This window comes from Schistocerca gregaria, chromosome 2 (assembly GCF_023897955.1).
Source record: "Schistocerca gregaria isolate iqSchGreg1 chromosome 2, iqSchGreg1.2, whole genome shotgun sequence".
NCBI lineage: Eukaryota > Metazoa > Arthropoda > Insecta > Orthoptera > Acrididae > Schistocerca > Schistocerca gregaria.
The window spans coordinates 874,456,626-874,483,256 of NC_064921.1; the positions used below are offsets into that span (position 1 = coordinate 874,456,626).

At 39.7% G+C, this 26,631-nt stretch overlaps 2 protein-coding genes across 5 annotated transcripts in view; one reads left to right on the plus strand and one right to left on the minus strand.

Annotated features, from left to right (window-relative positions):
• Positions 1 to 2,116: 2,116 nt before the first annotated feature.
• LOC126335280 (COX assembly mitochondrial protein homolog) lies at positions 2,117 to 26,558 on the minus strand. Of its 2 annotated transcripts, none has more exons than XM_049998347.1 (3): positions 26,396 to 26,558; positions 2,685 to 2,789; positions 2,117 to 2,586 (listed from the first exon to the last, which is right to left on the minus strand). In XM_049998347.1, the coding sequence occupies exons 1-3, from the start codon at positions 26,556 to 26,558 to the stop codon at positions 2,375 to 2,377; spliced, it is 480 nt and encodes a 159-aa protein (XP_049854304.1). In that variant the 3' UTR covers positions 2,117 to 2,374. The 2 variants fall into 2 exon arrangements, with proteins under 2 accessions (XP_049854304.1, XP_049854305.1); XM_049998348.1 differs by lacking the exon at positions 26,396 to 26,558 and adding an exon at positions 16,437 to 16,570.
• LOC126335279 (26S proteasome non-ATPase regulatory subunit 14) overlaps positions 26,011 to 26,631 on the plus strand; it is a 34,133-nt gene continuing 33,512 nt past the window's right edge. Inside the window, exon 1 of one of the 3 annotated variants that reach the window (XM_049998346.1) lies at positions 26,011 to 26,259. The gene's annotated coding sequence lies outside the window, so the exon portion shown is untranslated. Of the gene's footprint in view, positions 26,604 to 26,631 lie in introns of all 3 variants that reach the window. The other 2 variants (XM_049998345.1, XM_049998344.1) reach the window with 2 other exon arrangements.

The window sequence follows — 26,631 nt, forward strand, 5'->3', positions numbered from 1 at the left end:
CATTAAAGCCTAATGCTCCTTCCTTTTTGTGGCTGTTGAGTTCAATCACAATATCTGTAATATCTTAGCCCATTTCACCAGTATTTCATCCAGGGTGGTGCTCATGGCATGATATTGTTCATATGTCTAGTTTCTCATGTGTACGTGGCCGTCACTGTGCTTCAGAATGATGAAGAGAATTTTTAAGCAAGACAGTTGTTTGTCTTTTGGTGTGCCATTGCATGTACTGAGAACACCAATGTGGCTGGAGGCATTTGAGATTTTATAAGCAGGAAGGAATGGGTGGGGGGGGGGGGGGGGGGGGGTGGCAGGAGGTGGAATTTGCCACTGCCGTACTTATAACAGTGCTACAGCGTTGTGCTCATGTGAGTGATGGGTCTCTAATTGTGCTGACAGCCAGTTTCAGATGTTTTACAACCATATTTGAAAGATACACATTTATTTATTTTTAACACTGTACATAATTGCATAAGAAAATGCAGTTTTTACTCATTCAATTCCGTGAATCTACGTTAACTGTGTGACACTGTGCACCCACGTAAGATGGATGTGAATCACTCATAATATAGGGAAGAACATGAAGAGTTTTTCAAAATCTAAATAGTGACCAGTTACAGTAAATCCTCTCATCAATAATGAGCAGTCAAACTGCTCAACAAACCATTACAGAGGAAAACATGTACATTTATGGGGGTTGCATGAGTCATAAAATGTGCATGTTGCTTTGTGTCTTCTTTGAAACATACAAATATGTAATTTAATGCGTTGAACCCTGTTGTTGTTTTTTGAGCCATCAGTCTTCCGACTAGTTTGATGCCCCCCCCCCCCCCCCCCCCCCCCACACACACACACGCCCACCCACAAATTCCTCTCCCATGTCAACCTTTTCATCTCAAGATGCCACCTATGTCCTTAATTATTTGCTGGATCCATTCCAATCTTTGTCTTCCTACTCAGTTTTTATCCTCTATAGGTCCCTCTAATACCATGAAAATTATTCCCCGATGTCTCACCACCAGATATCCTATCATCCTGCGACTTTTTCTGATCAGTGTCTTATATATGTTCCTTTCCTCTCTGTTTCTGCAGAGAATCTCCTCCATTTCTTACCTTATCAATCCACCTAATTTTAAACATTCTTCTGTAGCATCGCATCTCAAAGGTTTCGGTTCTCTTCTGTTCCAGTTTTCCCACAGTCCACGTCTCACTACCATACAATGCTGTGCTTCAAACATAATCTCACAGAAATTTCTTCCTCAAATTAAGACCTATGTTTGATATTAGCAGACTTCTCTTGCCCTAGAGTACTCTTTTTGCCAGTGCTAGTCTGCTTTTTATGTCGTCCTTGCTCATACATGTAGGCTATTTTACTGCCTAGGAAGCAGAATTCCTTAACTTCACCTACTTTGTGACAATTATCCTGATGTTAAGTTCCTTGCTGTTCTCATTTCTGCTACTTCTCTTTACTTCCATCTTTCTTTGATTTACTCTTAGTTCATATCTTGTACTCATAAGACTGTTCACATGCAATGCAGCAGATCGTGTAATTCTTCTTCATTTTCACTCAGGATAACAATGTCATCAGCAAATATTGTCATTGACATCCTTTCACCTGAATTTTAATCTCACTCTTGAACCTTTCTTTCACTTCCCTCATCGCTTCTTTGAGGTATAGATTGAACAGTAGGTGAGAAAGACTACAACATCCCTGCCTTACACCGTTTTTAATTTGAGTACTGTATTCTTAGTCTCCCACTCTCATTGTTTCCTCTTGGTTCTTGTACATATCACATATTACCCATCTCTCCATATAGCTTACCTCTTTTTTTTCTCAGAATTTTGAACATCTTGCACCCTGTATTCTAAGTACAATAGCTGGTGACATAAATGTAGAATTTATCTGATAAATATGTCATGAAGGAGAAGACATAAATGGGTTCTAATCACCTCACTTGACAGGTTGTGTGCCTGCAACAGTTGGATAACACAATGCCTTCTCCACTGATTATCTTCTTCTTTAAATAAGTGAAAATGAGTATTTCTCATAAGGCACTAACACCATACAGTTGAATTTCACATATTGTGTAATGGCACAAAGAACTAAATACTTTAAAAGTAATATGAAAAAAAGAAATATTTTTATTAGTCTTTTTCTGATAACATTATTCTTCCTCACAAAGTTTAATATTTTCACACTACTATGAAAGAATGAGATCCAAAATTCTCATCTTGCCTCCAGCTGTTGTTCATGATTTTGCACTTCATCAGCTTGTACATCTCTCCCTCCATATCATTACATCAAAGAAATTTTGGGATTTATTAATATATACTAGGGCAGTCACAATTGATTTGTTAACTGAATCATAGGAAATCACTACACTGAATGCTGTTCCACTTGTTTTTTGTATTTTGGGCTAATGCCTGTCCTTCGAAATTCACTTCTCTCTGACAAATATTCCTCCTGGCATTCTCTTTTGAAATCTTCATCTTGATACCACCTTGTCAGACAGTCCCTCAGGGCATCATTCTCCTTGCGACACTTGATGACCATTGATAAGCTGGACTCCTTGCAACATTTGTTGAAGTCTACAAGAAAATAACTGGGATGAATAACCAAGCACTAAAAATCTTTATTTTAAGAAATAAACATTAGTAGTAGTAGTAGTAGTAGTAGTAATAAATACCTTCAACCTCTTTTGCACACTTGTCAGTCTTGGCCTTCTCTCTCATTTTTTTTGGTATGAGTACCTCTACCTCCACTTTTCTCAATGACTTGTCATTGGGGTCACCTAAAATTTTGTGAAAAAAATTAATAAATGAATTCATAAGCACCTGAGATAAACAGTACAATTAGAAATCAACAAATTATACATCACAGTTCATGGGGCTCTGGTCGTAATGTTGGAAAGTATTAATATTATTCATCTACAGAACATTTTAATATGGTAAGGGGTTTGTCAGCTTAATAAAACCAAAAACTTAACAAATATATGCAAACAAACAAATGTGTTCAAGGAGGAGCTGACAGGTGGCCCATTGAACCATCTCAGCATGTGCGTGAAGAGATCTAGGAAAACTACAGAAAACCTAAACTAAGATGGCCAGACACAGCATGACCTTCCATCCTCCGGAATCTGAGACCAGTGTCTTAACAAATGTACCAAAAGACATGAGAAGTTCAAAAATATATGAGACACTTTGTCACTGAACCACTTGGCAGTATAATCGCACACTCAACTCTTTAGCAACCTTACTGGCAGTGTAAAAATGGTGGACGATAAAACAGTGCATTCATGTGGACTTATTACATCTTATGAGAGTTGTTTTTGATGTGTCATCTAGTATCAATACATGCTCTCTGTGTAGATAACATAATGTTAGATCTTAATAAATTTTAAAATGTAGGTTAAGCCTAGGAGCCTTCCAAGTAGGAAATTTAGTCACAGAATAAGCTGAAAATAATACAGGACATAGTGAGGACAGTGTAAGAAAAGCAATACAAGTATTCACTTATCAGTTCATGAAAAGCACAGAATGTTGCTGTCATGAAGCAGGGTAGACAGAAAATTAACTCTTGTGAAGGCACATGTACATAACAGGAAATTAACTTTTGCGGAGACACTTATACTTCATCTTTTGTAGGAGATACTTTTATCAATTTGGTAATGGAGGGAAAATTAAGTGTGTGTGTGTGTGGGGGGGGGGGGGGGGGGGGCACAAGGGTGTATTGTAGAGGACACGAAGGCTTAACTATATTAATGAAAACAAGATAATCTAGTGTGGAGAGCAATTTCAGACCAATCGAACCAGCCCCTGCACACAACGACAACAACAACAATCTTCAACTGCAATTAGGAAATCTCAAGTTCCCACTGTCATTCTGATTAACTCAAGCCAGGAAACTTAGTGGTCTTGGTTTGCACTCTGGTGCTGTGCTTTCCTCCTGTCACTCTGTCCAGCACAGTCATGTGGTGCCAGGGTGCAACATTACAACAGAATGCCTGAAACGCTGAGGGGCCCCCAGAACAGGCATAAACAGAGACTCCTCCTACATACAGGGTGTATCAAAAAGGATGGCAAAAACTTACACGGCTGAAAGTATACAATAATAGAGGCACAAATGCCCAGTAAACATGTGCTTTAAAATGCACACCTTAAAAGTTATGAGCACTTGTTCATTCGAAGAGTTGTGTTATAAAGTACTGAAGATGAATAGGTGCTCATAGCTGTTAAGGAATGCATTTTAGAGCACATGTTTACTGAACATACCACCACCATACTACCACTTCCCTAAATACGGAAAGCAAAGAGCTTGCAGTAGAAGAGACTTGTTTCACAATAGTGAAAATCAAGAATCTCGCATAGCTCTTAAGTATGCGTGTTTACTTGACATTTGTGCTTCTATTATCATGTACTTTCAGACGTGTAAGTCTGCACCATTCTTTTTGCTACACCGTGCATAGGCACCAGTTTATATCTACATCTATTCTCCGCACATTACATTATGGTTTGAATGGCTGATACTTTTCTGTATCACCCTCCCTTCCCACATTTATCTGTTCAATTCATGAACGGTGGATGGGAAGAAAAATTGTTGGTAAGCATCAATTTGAGCTCAAATCTATCTAATTTTATCTTCATGGTTCTCATGCAAGATACATGATGGAGGAAGCAATATACTGATCATCTCTTCTAAGAACATATTCTCTCAGAATTTTAACAATAAACCTCTCTGCAGTCCACAATGCCGATCTGTAGTGTCTGCCACTAGAGGTGGACGATCATGTCTGTGATATTTTCACAATTATTAAACATAACTGGATGAAATGTGGTGTCCTTCTTTGGATCTTCACTATTTCACCTAACAATCCAATCTGGTAAGGGCTCTAGACTGGCAAGCTGGAAAGTACCATCAAACAAGGGTTTTGTAAGCTAGTTCCTTTGCCGGTTGACCAAGCTTCATCTTTACCCAGGTAGTTGTCTGCATGTGGGGTGCACACAAGGTTCTTCCCTTTTTTTTTTCTTTCTTTTCTTTTTATAGATTAGTAGTGTGATATCCAAAGGAAAGCTCTCCCACCCCAGGTGAGAGTGAGAAGTCCTAGTTGTAAATTGCCAACACATTCGCAACAAAGTACCTGAGGTTGAAGTGCTCCTGATAAGCAATGAAGCCGACACCACACACCAGCAAGCTGGTTAAAATGCGATGTTCATAGCTGTAAAATTTTTGGTGAAAATTTAAGTTTATATCAAAAGGATAGGCTAGTAGAAAATTGTGTATTTGTCACAACAGGCAATATACAAAATCCACTGAGACAGAAACTGAAACTGCATGAGAGATTGGTTTGCAAGACTCAGAGTCTTTTTAATTGAATCCTTCGATCGACCATCAGACTCAGCTCCTGGTGTAATCAAAAACATTAGAGAAAAACCTCAGTTCACTTTATGTAAGTTTCCCAATTATACAGCAACCATCCAACAAACAACTGGGAAAATTTCAGTCTTTTTAGTGGTGGGCATGATAAGACATCCTGTGAAACATTACTAAATGCCTTCTCTGAAAGCTACTAAGAGTAGATGGTTTGGAACCCCGTTGGTGATGGAAATGTTTTAGATCTAATGGTAACAACAAGACCTGACCGCTTTGAGCATGTCCACATTGAAACAGGTATCAGTGACTGTAAGGCAGTTTAGCAAGAATGATTACCAAGTACAAAGAATGCCTAAATTAGTAGAAAGATGTAGATGTTCAGTAAACTAGATAAAAACAGTGGGGTCTTATCTCAATGAGGAAATTGAAAGTTTCAGCACAGTACAGGAGCATGTAGACTCTGACTCAAATTTAAAAGAGTAGTTGACCATACACTGCATAATTATGTACCTAGCAGAACAGTTCATAATCGAAAGGACCCTCCATGGTATACACTCACTGTAAAGAAACTTTTAAAGAAGCACAGATTACTGCATAATAGATGTACAACTAGCATAGGACTACAGATAGAGAGATGCCACATGAAACACATTTGGCTGTCAAGGGAGCAATACATTAAACTTTCAATGACTACCACAGCAAAAAATTGTCAAATGGTCTTTTAAAAAACCCAAAGAAATTTTGGTCATATGTAAAGGCTGTTAGTGGCACCAAAGTTACTTCATTATGTGTGTGGAAGCGCCATGATGAGAAGGTCTGATGATAGGTGTCACCTAAGAATTCATGTGCATGGAAGCACTGAGCCAAGTGTTCGGCTGGCTTGTCGCAAGTGGGAAACTGTGGCAGTGCCGCCTGAAGTCCAGACTCTGGTAGTGCATCACAGTAGGCAGTTGGGTAAGTCTGGTGGTGCATCACAATAGGTTGCTGGGTAAGTCTGGTGCTGCAGCAATGCCGGGTAGCTTCTTCATTGTGAGTTTTGTGTTTGTTGCACAGATTGCAATGATAATAGCACTTGGCTTTTCATGTCTGGTCATACTGAAATGATAATTACACATTTTCATACCAGGTATATCAGAAAATGTCCGAGGCCCATCAACGAAGGAGGTAGCTTACAAAATCCTCATTTGACAAATACTTCAGTATTGATCGCCAGTGTAGAATCCACACCAGATAGGATTGATAGAGGAAATAGAGAAGCTCCAAAGAACAGCAACATGTCTCATTACAAGTTTATTTGGTAAGCATAAAATTTCGCAGAGATAACCAACTCCAGTAGCAGATGCTGCAAGAGGGGCATTCTGCATCACACTGTGGTTAACTGTCAGAAGTTCCAAGAGTGTACGTGCCTAGGAGAGTCAACAAATATAATGCTTTCTCCTACATATATCTCACAGAAAGACCAATTCAAACATGCAGTGAGTCTTACCTGAAATTGTTCTTCCTGCAAACTATTCATGACTGGAACAGGAAAGAACGGAAGTGACAGAGGTATACAAGGTGTCCTTCACCACACACTGCATGTTGGCTTGCAGAGTGTAGCTGTAGAAGCAGATATCCTGTAACACTCCCTTGGTTTATGCCCGGAGTTATTTTTACATCGCAAGACTTCTCTCCATTAAGAATAACATGCTGTTTTATTTCCTAGTAAGTCTTTAAATTCAGTCACAGAGTTGATCTGATATTCCATACAGCTGTATTTTACTTATTAGGTATCAACGCACAACTTATCACATGCCTTCTGGCACCACACCATTGACCTTGGTGCCAGTATGTAATGCCCTTTGAGTCTCATACACAAACAAAATGATTGTTGTTTGCAAAATCCATGTTGATTCCTACAGATAAGATTCACCAGAAATGTAATAACATATGAGGTCAAAAGTGTTCCAAAAGTCTACAGCAGACTCATATCAGCAATACAGGATGTCCATAAAGTCCAGGAACACTTTCAATCATTTATTGCACAAGAACTAAACATTGTAAAGATGTTATACATATTGCATTTTGAAGAGAAACTCTGAAAGTTTTTTTTACAAACATTCGATTTGTGAACCATGAGTGACCCAGCAGATGTCAATACAGTAATTCATACAGTAATCGAATTCTTGCCGTACCCGTCACAGCATGGCGTTGTCGACTGTAGCAGTCGCTTTCCGTATTCTCTCCTGGAGCTCTGCTACATCATGTGATAGAGGCGGTACACGCACCAGATCTTTAATGTGTCCCCACAGAAAAAAAGTCACATGGAGTGAGATCTGGTGACCGGGGAGGCCATTTCATGAAACAGCTGTCCCTTTCTGTAGCACGGCCGATCCATTCATGTGGCAGCTCTGTGTTCAGGTATCCACGAACTTCGCGATGAAAATGGGGTGGAGCCCCATGCTGCTGAAAGATGAACAGAGAGTCTGACTGCATTTGAGGCATCAGCTATTGCTGCAACATGTCCAATTAGTAATATCTCAGCGAAGAAGAATGGCCCATACAGTTTACGATGTGACAAGGCACAAAAAGACTTTACCTTTGGGGAATCACACTCAAATTTAATGGATGTTTTGTACCCCAGAATCGACAATTATGCCAGTTCATTTTCCCATTAGGGTGAAAAGTGGCTTCATCGCTAAAAATTAAGTGATCAACAATGCCATCCCCATCCTCATTCCATTATTGCAACTGCAAACAAAACTCAAAATGCTTGTCCTAGTCACTGTCATTGAGCTTTGCACTAGCTCCAATTTGAAGGGTTTCATAGACAGCTTCTGTTGCAGGACTTTCCACCACACTGCCATTGGAATAATTTCGAGTTCACAGAGTGCATGACGCACTGATTTCTTTGGACTCCTTATGAATGTCTCTTGTACGCACTCCACATTCACTTCACTCACACTGGGACATCCACTTCTCTTTGCTGGGCACAAGCAACCCGTCATAACGAATTTGTTGTGCAGTGGTAAATGGCCTTGCTTGTTGGTGGCTTCTTACCATAGCTGGTTCTAAACATCCGCTGAACAGCTGTAGCACACTTGTTTTTGTCAAACTCCAACACACAGAAAGCTCGCTCCGCACCTGAACTCGCTGTGTTTGCGACTAGTGCTGACTATCAGCAAATTACCAAACTACACTGTGGTGGTATAAATGAAAAAAACTTTCAGGATTTATCTCCAAAATGACTTATGTATGATATCCGTACAATGTTTGGTTCTTGTGCAATAAATAATTGAAAGTATTCCCGGACTTTATGTACACCCTGTGTAGGCTTGTAGTTAGGTGTGTCTGTTCAGTGTTACACTGCTGCTAGAAGATGGGCAAGTTCTTTTATATACTCTTATGTGAAATCTTATGGGTATGCCATGAAATCCAATCATCTTTCCTCTGCTCCATGGTTTTCACTGATTTTCTATCTTGCAGTCACCTATTTTGACATCTGTCATTTTAATGTTTGTGGGATGATTTTGGAGAAAAGGGATTTTTGAAGGCTAAGACAGTAAACCCTGAAAGAAAATCCTCACCTGTGTTAGACCTAGCAAGTCAGCAGATGAGCAAATACATACTGCTTTCAAAGACAAACCTCGGGTGGAAGCATGAATTAAACACAAGATAATGACACATTTTGTAGCAGTGCTCGAAGTAATGACAGGCAAATGCCTGATGCTCATCAAAGATACTGGAAGACACAAAACCCTCCCCAAAAGGAATGTCTGAAAACTGGTTCACTCAATATCCTCAGTCCCACCAACAAATGTGGAGAATGGGTAGATCTTATGGGCAGTCATAAGCTTAAGATATTGGAGTTGAGAGAGACAAAGTCTTGCATAAAGATATAGACATACAGACAGACATCAAATGTATGTGTCACAGGATCATTCAGATGAGACTAAGGGCTGGTAATACACAGCATCCTGTTCTGCAAATATATGCACCACAGTCAGGATGCACCATGAGGAGAAAGAGCATTTCCTTAATGAACTTTAAGAACAAACAACAGAGGAGAACACCATCAATATGGGCAATCTGAATGCTCAAATTTGTAAATAAAGACTAGGATGTGAAAGCATCATGAGTCCCCACGGTTATGGGAACAGAAATCTGGAAGGAGAGGACCTAATTTATTTATGTATGTGAAACAACTTAAGCATGTGAGACACGTGGTATCAGAAGAGGGACAGTCATAAAATAACAAGATACAATTGGTGTGGCAAGCTCAAGACTACGATAGACTTCATCATCAGTGATAGAAAAGCTGGTCAATATGTTACAGATGTTGAAGTCATACCCAATGAGTGCCTAGATGGCGACCACCGGCTATTAATTGCTAACCTAAAAGTCCCAAAATTTAAACAAAAGAGAATGCAAAAGATTATTGAAGGCCATGGAAAAGAAAAAAACTATGGATTGTGAATAACTGCTAAATTACCCAAAACTGAGAAAGGGGGAGTAGAAGAAACACTTGTTACAGAAGCCACGGACATCTGCGGAAAAACGGATGCCACAACAAAAGAGACAGAAACACCCTGTTGGAATGATCGGGTGAAGACAGCAGTAAAAGGGGAGAAGACAGATAAGAACATACTTAAAAGAAAATTACATCATGAAAAACAGAAAATAGATGTTAGGTGAAATGAATTAGCAATTGAACACCTAGCACAGGAATACAGAGCATGACACTAGCTGTAAAATGGCTGATCCAGGAAGAAGAGGAAAAGTGCTGGGAGCTCTTTACTACAAGGAGGAAGACTGTCAGGGAAGTAGGAAATTACTATACAAAGACTTAAGAGTATGCAAAATGAACTTGTAAATACCCTTGCACTGTAAACAGATGAAGGCAACTTAACACAGACAGAGGAAGGGACTAGGGATGAAATGAAAAAGTACACCAACATTCTGCTAAATGCAGATGGGGACAGCACAATTATCAACGACTGTAGAGTAATTAATGAATTACAAACCAACAGACATCCATTAACATGGCGAGAGTTAGAGACAGCACTGAAGAGCATGTGAAATGGAAAATCGGGAGGCTTTGATGGTCCCAGCTCAGACATGATAAAAGCAGTTGGAATATCTGGCTTAAACTGGCTGTATACAGTTTTATCCGTGATTTGGGAAGAAAGCAAAATCACAGAAGATTGGAGTAAAGGAGTCATCATCCCTCTGTTCAAAAAGGACAATCGGCAAAAATGTGGAAATTATAGAGGCATCACTCTGCTGTCATACACCCTGAAGCTATTATAAAAGATCATAGAAATGAGAGTAGAAAGATAGTAGAACTTTTGCTTGAGGAAGAACAACATGGATTCAGGAAATACTGACCTACTATGGATCTTATTTTTGCAGTAAGAATGCAGAAAAGTACTGGGAATATCAAAGCAATCTTGTGACTGTATTTGCACACATTGAAAAAGCGTATGACAGTGTTCCTCAAGACAAGATATGGTAATCTCTGGAAGACCTAAATGTTCCAAAGTACTTAATTGATTAAGTCAAGATGCTATACCAAAAGTGTTGTAGATGTGTCCAGATAGGCAACAAGTGCCGTATCACCATTCCTGTTTGCAACAGAAGTGGACAAGATCATAAAATTTATCAAGAAAATAGATGGAGAACCAAATGTCCTGGTTTTTGATGATTATCTGATAGTATGGGGAGAGCTACAAGCTGAAGCATAGAAGAAACTTAATAATTGGAACAACACATTCAAAAATTTTGGACTAAAAACAAGTAAACGAGAGACAGTATGAATGACCATCCACGGCAAAGAACAACCTCAAATATATCTCTAGGAGGAGTCAAAGTTGAATCTGTTGCCCATTTCAGGTACACAGGAAGCATGATCTCAAAAGACAACACCATTAAGCTCGACATACTCAGCAGTATGTAGTTAGCATTAAATTTTTACACTCATATCAGAAATCTTCTCTGGGGCGATAAAATGCCATGAACACCAAAAGTGACCATGTACCACATCTATTCTGTATGAATTCTTATGTATGGTTTGATGATGATGATGAGTCCCATACTCCGTTTACCGAGCGTAGGGGAGCGACGCGGGATACCCGCGCCGCCATACTAGGCAAGGTCCTAGTGGAGGTGGTTTGCCATTGCCTTCCTCCGACCGTAATGGGGATGATTGATGATGATGATGAAGACGACACAAACACCCAGTCATCACGAGGCAGGTGAAAAATCCCTGACCCCGCCGGGAATCGAACCCGGGACCCCGTGCTCGGGAAGCGAGAACGCTACCGCGAGACCACGAGCTATGGTTTAGAAACATGAATCCTATTAAACAAAGACCTAAAGAGAATCCAGGTAACAGAAATGAGATTCATTAGACCAACAACTCAAACAACAAGAAAAGACAAAATCAGGAATGAGGTGAATAGAAAAGTAGTTAGTGTTGATGTTCATAAAGAAACTAAGGCTTCAGTGGTATGTGCACATAATGAGAATAAGCAGCAAAAGACCTGTCAAAAAGTATTTGAACCTAAACCTAGTAGGAAGAAGACCACAGGGAAGACCAAGAAAATGCTGGACAGTGACCATGAGATCAGATGTGGTGGAGAAAGATAAAAATGGGAAGTTGTCTGGAACAGAACATGTATGAAGATAGAACAACATGATGAGCACTTGTATACCACATCTGGGAAACTGGAGCTGGAAAAGCGATGATGATGACGATGATGGAATGATTGAAAGGATAAATCACAGTACAATCTTCCTGTGTGAAACAATTTTGGAAAAAGGAATTTAACATTTTTGCTGCTTCTCTGTCATCTTCCAGTCAGTGTGATTATGATCACTGAATGTGTAGACAGATGGCTTTGACCTGTTCACTGCTTTAACATAAGACCAGCATGCTTGTTGTTGAAGAATTTCGCACATCTGCTGTGATGATTCATACTACTGCTCACAGTATGCATCAATAAAAACTCAAGAATAACAAGTCAAATTAAGCTTCCTTAAAGGTGTAACACAAAAATCAACTCGCTTCCCATGCCCGGGTTCGATTCCCAGCGGGGTCAGGGATTTTCTCTGCCTCGTGATGACTGGGTGTTGTGTGCTGTCCGTAGGTTAGTTAGGTTTAAGTAGTTCTAAGTTCTAGGGGACTGATGACCATAGATGTTAAGTCCCATAGTGCTCAGAGCCATTTTTGAACAAAAATCAATGAAATAAAGTGATCACTGACCCAAAGATTGGCTTGGATGTCACAAACAAGCAAGAAACCTGTTGCCTCTCTTTGACTGAGGACCTGCTCACCCTGTCAGTTGTATGGGGACCTATTATTTATTGTGGAATTTGAATAATGCCCTTTCTGGCCAGAAGGCGGAATTTCAATAATGACATTTTTGCTCATACACAAAATGTGTAATGGATACCGACATGCAGAAAGTGTACTCAGTATTTTAACACACATGTTTAGATCTTGAGACAAAGTAATAAAAAGCAACTTGCAAACTTTTTTACAGATATGTGCAAAGAAAGACAATGAAAACTGGAACAATGCTGTAATTGTTCTACTTCACAACAAAGGCAGCAGACAAGACAAGCCACGACAAGAGACTATTCACCTTTCAGTCTCCCCTCCATACTGTACAAGACATTCACTAAAATTACTACTAGCTGCATAGAAAAATATGGATATTAATCAAGCAAAGTAACGAGCTGGCCTTAAAAATGGATACATCATACTGACGTCTTGTAACTGAAATTATACACGAGGTATTCATAAAGTTTTCTCACCTCGAAAAAATAAAGTCAGTAATCCCTTTTTTCATTTGTTTGTAGCTATATGTCTGCAGTCCTGGCAAACACTGAAATACCTGTGCCTCAGAATCGTAGCACACTGCTCAGGGAACCAAAACAAAATGGTGCAGTGCACTGATAAAGTGTAGTATTGGTAGTTGTTGTTTTTGTTGTTGTCGGTGTGGTCTTCAGTTCGATGAATGGTTTGACGCAGCTCTCCATGCTATTCTATCCAGTGCAAGCCTCTTCATTTCCAAATAACTAATGCAACGTACATCCTTATGAATCTGCTTACTGTATTCATGTCTTGGTCTCCGTCAACAATGTTTATCCCCCACGCTTCTCTTATACTAAATTGGTGACCCCTCGATGTCTCAGAATGTGTTCTACCCACTGATCCCTTCTTCTAGTCAGGTCCTGCCACAAATTTCTTTCCTCCCCAATGCTATTCAGTACCTCCTCATCAGTTACATGATCTACTCATCTAATCTTCAGCATTCTTCTGTAACACCACATTTCAAAAGCTTCTATTCTACTTTTGTCTACACTGTTTATGTCCATGCTTCATTTCCATACATGGCTACACTCCATACAAATATTTTCAGGAAAGACTTCCTGACAAATCTATAATCATTGTTAACAAATTTCTCTTTTTCAGAAATGCTTTTCTTGCCATTGCCAGTCTACATTTAATATCCTCTCTGCTTCGGCAATCATCAGCAATTTTGCTGCCCAAACAGCTAAACTCATCTACCACTTATAAGTGTCTCATTTCCTAATCTAATTCCCTTAGCATAACCTGAACGTGATTTAATTCAACTACATTTCAGTATCCTTGTTTTGCTTTTGTTGCTGCTCATCTTATATCCTCCTTTCAAGACACTGTCCATTCTGTTCAGCTGCTCTTCCGAGTCTTTTGTTGTCTCTGACAGAATTACAATGGCACTGGCAAATCTCAAAACATTTATTTCTTCTTCCTGAACTTTAATTCCTACTCCATGTTTTTCTTTGGTTTCTTTTACTGCTTGCTCAGTATATAGATTGAACAACATCGGGGATAGGCTATGAAACTCACTCTCTCTCTCTCTCTCTCTCTCTCTCTCTCCCTTCTCAACCACTGCTTTGATTTCAAGTCCCTCAGCCCTTTGCCGAGACGTTAAACACTAATCTCCCGTCCTCCTCCCTCAGCCTTACAACTCTTGTCTGGTTTCTATGTAAGTCGTAAATGGTCTTTTGCTATAAATGTAGGTTTGCCTTTCCTTAATTTATCTTCTTGGATAAGTTGTATGGTCAGTACTGCCTCATGTGTTCCTACTTTTCTCCAGAATCCAAACTCGTCTTCCATGAGGTCTGCTTCTACCAGTTTTTCCATTCTTCTGTAACAAATTTGTGACAGTATTTAGCAACCACGACATGCTAAACTGATAGCCCCGTAATAGTCATACCTGTCAGCACCTGCTTTCTTTGGAATTGGAATTATTACATTAAAAATAATGGTAAATCTAGGATAGAATGTAACAATATTATGAAAAGAATAGCTGCTACTCACCAAATAGCGGAGATACTGAGTCGCAGTTAGGCACAACAGAAAGACTGTCACACAATAAGCTTTTGGCCAATAAGGCTGGTGAAACCAGAGACTGTGGTCGTGTGTGTGTGTGTGTGTGTGTGTGTGTGTGTCGTCTATTTTTGACAAAGACCTTGTCAGCTGAAAGCTCATTGTGTGACACTCCTTTTGTTGTGTCTATCTGCAACTTAAATATTACACTCATCTTGAAGTTTGAGGGTCTTTTGTCTGTCTTATACATATTTCATACCAGATGGAAGAGTTTTGTCATGCCTGGCTCTCCCAAGTCTACTAGTAGTTCTGACAGAATGTCATCTATCCCTGGGGCTTAATTCAACTTAGGTCTTTCAGTGCTGTCAAATTATTCTTGCAGTACCATATGTCCCATCTCATCTTCATTGACACCCTCTTCCATCTCTTTAATAGAACCTTCAAGTTCACCACCTTTGTACAGACCTTGTATATAATCTTTCTACCTTTCCGCTTTCCCTTCTTTGCTTAGGGCTGGTTTTCCATCTGAGCTCTTGATATTCATACAACTGCTTCTCTTTACTCGAAACACCCCTTTGATTTGCCTGTAGGTGGTTTCTACACTATGTGATCAAAAGTATCTGGACACCTGCCTGAAAATGACTTATAAGTTTATTGTTGTTGTTGTTGTGGTCTTCAGTCCCTTGACTGGTTTGATGCAGCTCTCCAGCTACTCTATCCTGTGCAAGCTTCTTCATCTCCCAGTACCTACTGCAACCTACATCCTTCTGAATCTGCTTAGTGTATTCATCTCTTGGTCTCCCTCTAAGATTTTTACCCTCCACGCTGCACTCCAATGCTAAATTTGTGATCCCTTGATGCCTCAGAACATTTCCTACCAACCGGACCCTTCATCTTATCAAGTTGCGCCACAAACTCCTCTTCTCCCCAGTTCTACTCAATACCTCCTCATTATTTATGTGATCTACCTATCTAATATTCAGCATTCTTCTGTAGCACCACATTTCGAAAGCTTCTATTCTCTTCTTGTCTAAACTATTTATCGTCCATGTTTCACCTCCATACATGGCTACACTCCATACAAATACTTTCAGAAAATGCTTCTTGACACTTGAGTCTATACTCGATGTTAACAAATTTCTCTTCTTCAGAAACGCTTTCCTTGCCAGTCTACATTTTATATCCTCTCTAATTCGACCGTCATCAGTGTCTTATTTCCTAATCTGATTCCCTCAGCATCACTCGACTTAATTCGACTACATTCCATTATCCTCGTTTTGCTTTTGTTGCTGTTCATCTTAAATCCTCCTTTCAAGACACTGTCCATTCCATTCAACAGCTCTTCCAGGTCCTTTGCTGTCTCTGACAGAGTTACAATGTCAACGGCGAACCTCAAGGTTTTTATTTCTTCTCCATGGATTTTAATACCTACTCCGAATTTTTCTTTTGTTTCCTTTGCTGCTTGCTCAATATACAGATTGAATAACATCGGGGAGAGGCTACAACCCTGTCTCACTCCCTTCCCAACCACTGCTTCCCTTTCATGTCCCTCGACTCTTATACCTGCCATCTGGTTTCTGTACAAATTGTAAATAGCCTTTCGCTCCCTGTATTTTACCCTTGCCACCTTTAGAATTTGAAAGAGTGTTTCCCAGTCAACATTGTCAAAAGCTTTCTCTAAGTCTACAAATGCTAGAAATGTAGGTTTACCTTTCCTTAATGTTTCTTCTAAGATAAGTCGTAGAGTCAGTATTGCCTCACGTGTTCCAACATTTCTATGGAATCCAAACTGATCTTCCCCGAGGTCGGCTTCTACCAGTTTTTCCATTCGTCTGTAAAGAATTCACATTAGTATTTTGCAGCTGTGACTTATTAAACTGATAGTTCGGTAATTTTCACATCTGTTAACACCTGCTTTCTTTGGGATTGGAATTATTATATTCTTCTTGAAGTCTGAGGGTATTTGGCCTGTCTCATACATCTTGCTCACTAGATGGTAGAGTTTTGTCAAGACTGGCTCTCCCAAGGCCGTCAGTAGTTCTAATGGAATGTTGTCTACTCCCGGGGCTTCATTTACTGCATTTTTATATTTTCTCCTTTCATCAATTAAATTCAGTATCTCTTCTGTTATCCAAGGATTTCTACTAGCCCACGTCTTTTTACCTACTTGATCCTATGCTGCCTTCACTACTTCATCCCTCAGAGCTACCCATTCTTCTTCAACTGTATTTCTTTCCCCCATTCGTGACAATTGTTCCCTTATGCTCTCCCTGAAACTATGTACAACCTCTGGTTCTTTCAGTTTATCCATGTCCCATCTCCTTAAATTGCCACCTTTTTGCAGTTTCTTCAATTTTAATCTACAGTTCATAACCAACAGATTGTGGTCCAAGTCCACATCTGCCCCTGGGAATGTCTTACAATTTAAAACCTTGTTCCTAAATCACTGTCTTACCATTATATAATCTATCTGAAAGCTGTCAGTATCTCCAGGATTGTTCCATGTGAACAACATTTGGCATTTACCAGTGTGATGTGTGACGTATGAGCTGCGTCCCGACCATGAAAACCAAGTTTTATCACCTCCCACCTAACTTTCATAGTACTTGCAGTGGATCCTTACGTAGTTTGGAATTCTTGTTTGATGGTCTGGACAGGTGTCTGCCTATCACACATTACAACCTTCTTCAACTGTCGGCATCTCTGTCAGTCAACAGACGACGTCGGCCTGTACGCGTCCTTTCACATTTCCACATCACTATCACATCTGAAACACTGGACTTAGGAATGTTTAGGAGTGTGGAAATCTCGCGTACAGACGTATGACACAAGTGACACTCAATCACCTGACCACGTTCAAAGTCCGTGGAGCACCCCATTCTGCTCTCTCACCATGTCTAATGACTACAGAGGTCACTGATATGGAGTACCTGGCAGTAGGTGGCAGCACAATACACCTAATATGAAAAACGTATGTTTTTGAGGGTGTCCAGATACTTTTGATCACATAGTGTATCTTTCCCCTGGTGAGATATGCTTCTAAATCCTCATATTTGCCCCCTTCCCGTCGATCTCATTTTTTACACATTTATATTCCTTTTTCTTCCCCCCATGAACTATGGACCTTGCCGTTGGCGGGGAGGCTTGCGTGCCTCAACGATACAGATAGCCGTACCGTAGGTGCAACCACAACGGCGGGTTATCTGTTGAGAGGCCAGACAAACGTGTGGTTCCTGAAGAGGGGCAGCAGCCTTTTCAGTAGTTGCAGGGAAACAGTCTGGATGATTGACTGATCTGGCCTTGTAACACTAACCAAAACAGCCTTGCTGTGCTGGTACTGCGAACGGCTGAAAACAAGGGGAAACTACAGCCGTAATTTTTCCCGAGGGCATGCAGTCTCTTGGGTAAAATATTACGGAAGTAAAATAGTCCCCCATTCGGATTTCCGGGCATGGACTACTCAAGAGGGCGTCGTTATCAGGAGAAAGAATACTGGTGTTTTATGGATTGGAGTGTGGAATGTCAGATCCCTTAATCGGGCAGGTAGGTTAGAAAATTTTAAAAGGGAAATGGATAGGTTAAAGTTAGATATAGTGGGAATTAGTGAAGTTCAGTGGCAGGAGGAACAAGACTTTTGGTCAGGTGAATACAGGGTCATAAATACAAAATCAAATAGGGGTAATGAAGGAGTAGGTTTAATAATGAATAAAAACATAGGAGTACGGGTAGGCTATTACAAACAGCATAGTGAGCGCATTATTGTGGCCAAGATAGACGCGAAGCCCATGTCTACTACAGTAGCGCAAGTTTATATGTCAACTAGCTCTGCAGATGACGAAGCAATTGATGAAATGTATGAGGCGATAAAAGAAATTATTCAGGTAGTGAAGGGAGACGAAAATTTAATAGTCATGGGTGACTGGAATTCGAGAGTAGGAAAAGGGAGAGAAGGAAACATAGTAGGCGAATATGGATTGGGGCTAAGAAATGAAAGAGGAAGCCGTCTGGTAGAGTTTTGCACAGAGCACAACTTAATCATAGCTAACACTTGGTTCAAGAATCATGAAAGAAGATTGTATACATGGAAGATACTCAAAGGTATCAGACAGATTATATAATGGTAAGACAGAGATTTAGGAACAAGGTTTTAAATTGTAAGACACGTCCAGGGGCAGATGTGGACTCTGACCACAATCTATTGGTTATGAAATGTAGATTAAAACTGAAGAAACTGCAAAAAGGTGGCAATTTAAGGAGATGAGACCTGGATAAGATGACTAAACCACAGGTTGTACAGAGTTTCAGGGAGAGCATAAGGGAACAATTGACAGGAATGGGGGAAAGAAATACAGCAGAAGAAGAATGGGTAGCTCTGAGGGATGAAATAGTGAAGGCAGCAGAGGATCAAATAGGTAAAACGACAAGGACTAGTAGAAACCACTGGGTAACAGAAGAAATATGGAATTTAATTGATGAAAGGAGAAAATATAAAACTGCAGTAAATGAAGCAGGCAAAAAGGAATACAAATATCTCAAAAATGATATTGACAGGGAGTGCAAAATCGCTCAGCACGGATGGCTAGAGGACAAATGTCAGGATGTAGAGGCTTATCTCACTAGGAGTAAGATAGATACTGCCTACAGGAAAATTAAAGAAACCTTTGGAGAAAGGAGAACCACTTGCATGAATATCAGAGCTTTGATGGAAACCCAGTTCTAAGCAAAGAAGGGAAAGCAGAAAGGTGGAAGGAGTATATAGAGGGTCTATACAAGGGCGATGTACTTGAGGACAATATTATGGAAATGGAAGAGGATGTGGATGAAAATACAATGGGAGATATGATACTGCGTGAAGAGTTTGACAGAGCACTGAAAGACCTGAGTTGAAACAAGGCCCCCTGGAGTAGACAACATTCCATTAGAACTACTGAGAGCCTTGGGAGAGGTAGTCCTGACAAAACTCTACCATCTGGTGAGCAAGATGTATGAGACAGGCCAAATACCCTCAGACTTCAAGAAGAATATAATAATTCCAATACCAAAGAAAGCAGGTGTTGACAGATGTGAAAATTACCGAACTATCAGTTTAATAAGTCACAGCTGCAAAATACTAACACAAATTCTTTACATACGAATGGAAAAACTCATAGAAGCCGACCTTGGGGAAGATCAGTTTGGATTCTGCAGAAATGTTGGAACACGTGAGGCAATATTGACCCAATGACTTATCTTAGAAGAAACACTAAGGAAAGGTAAACCTACATTTCTAGCATTTGTAGACTTAGAGAAAGCTTTTGACAATGTAGACTGGGAAACACTCTTTCAAATTCTAAAGGTGGCAAGGGTAAAATACAGGGAGCGAAAGGCTATTTACAATATGTACAGAAACCAGATGGCAGTTATAAGAGTTGAGGGACATGAAAGGGAAGCAGTGGTTGGGAAGGGAGTGAGACAGGGTTGTAGCCTCTCCCCGATGTTATTCAATCTGTATATTGAGCAAGCAGAAAAGGAAACAAAAGAAAAATTCGGAGTAGGTATTAAAATCCATGGAGAAGAAATAAAAACTTTGAGGTTCACCGATAACATTGTAATTCTGTCAGAGACAGCAAAGGACTTGGAAGAGCAGTTGAACGGAATGGACAATGTCTTGAAAGGAACATACGAGATGAACATAAAAAAAAGCAAAACAAGGATAATGGAATTTAGTCAAATTAAATCAGGTGATGCTGAGGGAATTAGATTTGGAAATGAGACTCTTAAAGTAGTAAAGAAGTTTTGCTAATTGGGGAGCAAAAGAACTGATGATGGTCGAAATAGAGAGGATGTAAAATGTAGACTGGCAATGGCAAGGAAAGCGTTTGTGAAGAAGAGAAATTTATTAACATCGAGTATAGATTCAAGTGTCAGGAAGTTGTTTCTGATAGTATGTGTATGGAGTGTAGCTATGTATGGAAGTGAAACACGGACAATAAATAGTTTAGACAAGAAGAGAATAGAAGCTTTTGAAATGTGGTGCTACAGAAGAATGCTGAAGATTAGATGGGTAGATCACATAACTAATGAGGAGGTATGGAATAGAATTGGGGAGAAGAGGAGCTTGTGGCACAATTTGACCAGAAGAAGGGATTGGTTGGTAGGACATGTTCTGAGACATTGAGGGATCAGTATTAGTATTGGAGGGCAGCGTGGTGGGTAAAAATCGTAGAGGGAGACCAAGGGATGAATACACTAAGCAGATACAGAAGGATGTAATCAGAATAATTGCTGGAGCTCATCCAAGATCACCCTGCAGACACTTATTTAAAGAGCTAGAGATCTTCACTGTAGCCTCACAATATATATATATATATTCACTTAGGAATTTGTTATTTACAGTCTGAACGAATTCAAAAGTAATAGCAGTGTACATGGCTACAACACTAGGAGAAAGGATGATCTTCACTACCCAAGGTTAAATCTAACTTTGGCTCAGAAGGGGGCAAATTATGCTGCCACAAAAGTCTGGTCACTTACCTAATAGCAACAAAATTCTGTCAAATAGCCATATAGCGTTTAAAAGGAAATTGAAAGAATTTCTTAATGGCAACTCCTTTTACTCATTAGATGAATTTTTGGATATAATAAGTGGGCAATTTCCCCAACCTCCGAATAATAATAATAATAATAATAATAATAAAGTATCATGTAATATCTTGTATAGACACCTTTTATTAACCTGACACGTTCCACATCATTATGAAGTGTCGTATTCATGATCTATGGAACAAGCACTAATCATATCTAATCTGATGTAGGCTGCAGTAGGTACTGGGAGATGAAGAAGCTTGCACAGAATAGAGTAGCATGGAGAGCTGCATCAAACCAGTCTCAGGACTGAAGACAATAACAACAACAACAACAACAACAACAACAACATTCCTTTCCACACACTTCATTTACAGTATTTCTTTCCTCCTTCAATCAGTTAAGTTTAATTTTTCCTGTGTTATTGAAGGATTTGTAACAGCTCTCATCTTTTTACCTATCTGATACTCTGTTGCTCTTATTATTTCATCTCCCAAAGTACCCCTTTGTCTTCTATTGAGTTCCTTCCCCCTCTTCTAGTCAATTGTTACTTAATGCTCCCTCTGAACCTCTGTTCTTTCAACTTGTCCAAGCCCCATCACCTTTTTCCTACCTTTTTTGCAATTACATTTTAATCTATCATTCATAACTAATTAATTGTCCACATCTGCCCCTGGATGTGTTTTATAATTTAAAATCTTGTTCCTAAATCTCTGTCTTACCATTATATAACCAGTCTGAAACCTTCCAATGTCTCCAGATCTCTTCCAGGTATACAGCATTCTTTCATGATTCTTAAACCAAGTGTTACTAGTGACTGACTTATGCTCCATGCAAAATTCTACCCAGTGACTTTCTCTTTCATTCCTTTCTCCTAGGCAATATTCACCTACTATTTTTCATTCTCTCTCTTCTCCCACCAAATTTCAGTCTTCTGTCACAACTACATCTTTGTCTCCCTTAACTACAAGGTTTACAACTTTGCTTCCGCCATTTGCCAATAGGTGGTAACAACGGTAAGTAGCGGTTGAAAGAAACAAATCGCAGACATCAGGCAGTTAGGTTGGACCTCAGTCAACATAACCTCATTCAAACATTAGTCAATTTGTGTCTGCATCATAAAGTTGTTCTTGATTGAAAATGTCAGTTTACGAGCCTAATTCTTGTCATTTGTGGGAGGTGTTACTGTTTTATTTCAATATGAAGAAAACAGCAAGCGAGTCTCATCGAATACTCTCACGTACGTATGGTAAGGACGCTACTAGTGAAAGAACACGTCGTGAGTGGTTTCAACACTTCAGGAACGATGATTTCAACATTTTAGACTGGCAGAGTGGTGGAAGAGAGAATGTTTTCAAAGATGCACAATGGGAGACATTGCTGAGTGAATACTTGCGTCAAACTCAAGAAGAATTGGCATGACTTGTGGGAGTGACGCAGTGAGCCATTTCAAAATGCCTCAAGGCTATGGGTTTGATTAAGAAAGAAGGAACTGTTCTGTGTGAGCTGATACCAAGAGACGTTGAACGGCGTTCGTGTGTTTAAGAATAGTTGCTTCAGAGGCAAAAATGGAAGGGACTTCTGCATCACATTGTGACCGGGAACAAAAAATGGGTTCATTATGATAACCCTAAACGAAAAAATCATGGGGATATCCCAGCCATACTTCTATGTCACAGCCAGACTGAATATTCACGGCTCCAAGATCATGCTCTGCATTTGGTGTGACCAGCTCAGCGTCGTGTACTATGAGGTGTTAAAACCAAGTGAAACATTCACAGGTGCTCGTTATTGAATGCAATTAATGCATTTGAGCACAGCATTAAAACCCCACGTTGCAAAAGAGGTCAAAATGTACTTGGAAACATTAAAATGGGAAATCCTACCCCACCCTCCGTATTCTCCAGACATTGCTCCCTCTATCACCTGTTTAGATCAATGGTGCATGGCCTGGCTGACCAACACTTCCGATCTCTTGAAGAAGTCAAAAATTTGATCAATTCAAAAGGTGAACAATTTTTTCAATGTAGGTTTCGTACACTGCCCAAAATGTGGGAGAAAGCAGTGGCCAGCAATGGAATATACTTTGAATGATACATGTATAACCAATTTGTTTCATTAAAGCCTCAAATGTTGGTGAAAAACATGGCAGAATCAATGTTGTACACCTTGTATTTGAATAATTTCTCTTATCCCATGATACATTTCTTCAATCTCTTCTTCATGTGTGGAGCTAGTTGGCATATAAACTTGTACTTCTGTGGTGAGTGGTGTCTTTGTGTCTATCTTGGCTACAATAATGTGCTCACTATGCTGTTCATAGTAACTTACTCACAATCCTATTTTCTTATTAATGATTAAATCTACTCATGCATTACCCCAATCTGATGATGTATTTACAATCCTGTATTTGCCTGACGAGATTTCCTGTTCCTCCTGCAACCAAACTTCACTAATTCCCACAATATCTAATTTCTTTCCCTTTTCCCAGATTAAGGGATCTAAAATTCCATACTCTCATCTGAAGAAAACCACTTTTGTTTCTCCTGATGATGAAATTCTCCCTAGTGGCCCTGACTGGAGATCCAAAATGGGGACCATTTTACGTCCAGAGTATTTTACCCAAGAGGATGCCATCACCACTTAACAATACAGCAGAGCTGCACACCCTTGATAAAATTAATGTAACAAGGCCAGATCAGTCAATTATCAAGACTGTTGTCCCTACAACTATTGAAAAGGATTCTGCCCCTCTTCAGGAATCACACATTTGTCTGGCGTTTCAACAGATACCCCTCTGTTGCGGTATAGCTATCTGTATATCTTTACTCCTGGGGCATGGGCGGGGGTAAAGGGGAGGGGGATATCCCACAGGCAACATGAATGCATGTAGCAGAATGCCATGATGAATGGAGAAGTGTTGAGAAGGGCTTTATCCAGCAGCAGATGTAAGAGGACTGCTACTGATGGTGATATCTACACTCTGGAAACCACCATGAGGTGCTTGCCACGTCCCATTGTACAAGTTATCAGGGTTCCTTACTGTTCCATTTATGAATGGAATGCGGGAAGAATGGCTGTTTGAATGCCCCTGGGCCTGCAGTAATTAATCTAATCTTATTCTCACAATTCCTATGCAGGCAACACTTAGGGGGTTGTACTATATTCCAGAGTAATTATTTAAAGTTGGTTCTTGAAACTCTGTTAACAGACTTTCTCAGGACAGTACGTCTATCTTCAAGAGTCTTCCAGTTCAGTTCCTTCAGTATCTCTGTGACATTCTTCCATGGATTAAACAAACCTGCCCTGCTCTGTATAAATTCAATATCCCTGGTTAGTCCTATCTGGGACGGGTCCCACACATTTGAGCAATATTCTAGAACAGGTCGCACAAGTGATTTGTAAGCAATCTCTTTTGTAGATTGATTACATTTCCCCACAACTCAATCTATGTGACCAGGATATGATACCAGGATCATCATAAAATACTGTTGTTAGAGAGAGCAGTATGTTCTGGCTATGTCGTGCACATTTTTTGACACAATCTCTCAACACACTTTGTTAAAGCACTGTGCGTTAGACAACTTCTCTTCTTAAATAGTTGTCCTCCGCAGCTTGTGGTCTTGCGGTAGTGTTCTCGCTTCCCGAGCATAGGTCCCGGATTTGATTCCCGGTGGGGAATCATGAAAGTGGCGAGACTGGACTGAGCCAAGGTTGGGAATTTGTATGGGAGCTGATAACCACACAGTTGAGCAGCCCACAAACCAATCATCATCATTATCATCCTCATCATCAATAGATGTCAATGTACTCATGCATATCAAGTCCACGAGCTGTATTTCTTCCAGAAGCAGATGTGTTCCTGTTCATGATTGTCTTAATTTTGTAAGCACAAGCATTATATAGTAGTTTTATGATGGTTAACTATTACTGGAGTATTATCTAGAATTAGTATCCGATACAGGTAGTTGTTTCTTCTTTGTTCATGATTTCCTCATTCAAAAACCCCTCCAAAATTTTATGTCCTCCACACAACACAATAAATGAGGTTATCTCTATAATAAAAAGGGCTAGTATTCAAATGTGTGTGAATTTCTAAGGGGCCAAACTGCTTAGTCATCGGTCCCCAGACTTACACACTACGTAAACTAACTTATGCCAAGAACAACACACTCACACGGCCGAGGGCTCGAACCTCCGGCGGGTAGGACCGCGCTGAGCTAATATTATTATGTACTGTGTGAACTTAACCATGCAATGTTCCGTTGCGACTGTTAACTACAACATACAGTCCGATATCTGATATAATTTGATTGTAGTGTAAACAAACTAACAAATTAACTACTAACATAATACATGCTATTTTACATTATGTTTTATTTTTTCAGATATCTTCAAGTACAACACTTCATAATTGACGTAGCAAATACGTAATATGCCGCAAATTGGCGACGTCACAAACATTTGAATTTCTGGAGAAATGTAATCATTTCACTAAGCATACTAAAAATGTTATAATATTTCACATTAGCCTAAATAAGTTACTGTTAATGAGAGAACTTCTGAGAGATCGAAATACTACAACCAAAATTTTACAACAGAATGTAAATGTCTTTAACAGCAATAAATGAGTTCGAAAATGTAAGAAAGTGAGAGTCTTGCAATTTTGTAACCTTCGGTTACTGGCAGCGAGTAGGATAAGAAAAACAGGCGCCCATTCAACTATAATGAGAGAACAAAAACCCATTACGGACTTCATGTAGGGATTGGAGGCCGTGTATTGGCAGCAATGCGATGTACATCTTTTGTCCATATTCTGCTTTTTTGCCAGAGATCTTAAAGAAACTTAATTATAAAGTGGAGGCAATAATAATGAATATTTGTTAATGTCGTTTTCATTCGATCTGGAAAGAACGCCTGCAATGTAAATTTTTCGGGAAAAACATATCATTTTACTGGATTCCTTAAGGTTTGTCTGAAAGGTTATTAAGTAAGTAATGTGCCTCAGGTTATGTATCTCGGTATGGAAATTGTCACAACTAATTTAAAATTAAAGTACGCCCATATCAAACATTTTCAACTATGCAAACGTTAGCCTCTGTTACCTAACCCAAGTGGACCACCTCGTAACTTTGGCTGACGACGCAACTCTTCCTGACCGGTGTCCATTTTGATTTCCCACAATGCTTCGTGAGATAGCAGATTTGAGTTCGTGACTTGGTGTGTAGTCAAGCTTAGTTTGAAAATTTTGACGTACGTAATAAACATTGGTGTGCAGAAGACAGGAACAGAACAACGTCTTTGGTATTTAAAGTATGCATTTGTTTAGAGGTTTAATATA

Excerpts from the sequence above, each read along its gene's own strand:
- LOC126335280 (XM_049998347.1), bottom strand. The coding sequence starts at position 26,558 with ATGTTTATTACGTACGTCAAAATTTTCAAACTAAGCTTGACTACACAC. Across the intron at positions 2,790-26,395 it reads AGGTGGTCCACTTGGGTTAG|GTGACCCCAATGACAAGTCA; the intron begins GTAACAGAGGCT and ends ACAAAATTTTAG. Across the intron at positions 2,587-2,684 it reads GTGTGCAAAAGAGGTTGAAG|ACTTCAACAAATGTTGCAAG; the intron begins GTATTTATTACT and ends ATTTTCTTGTAG.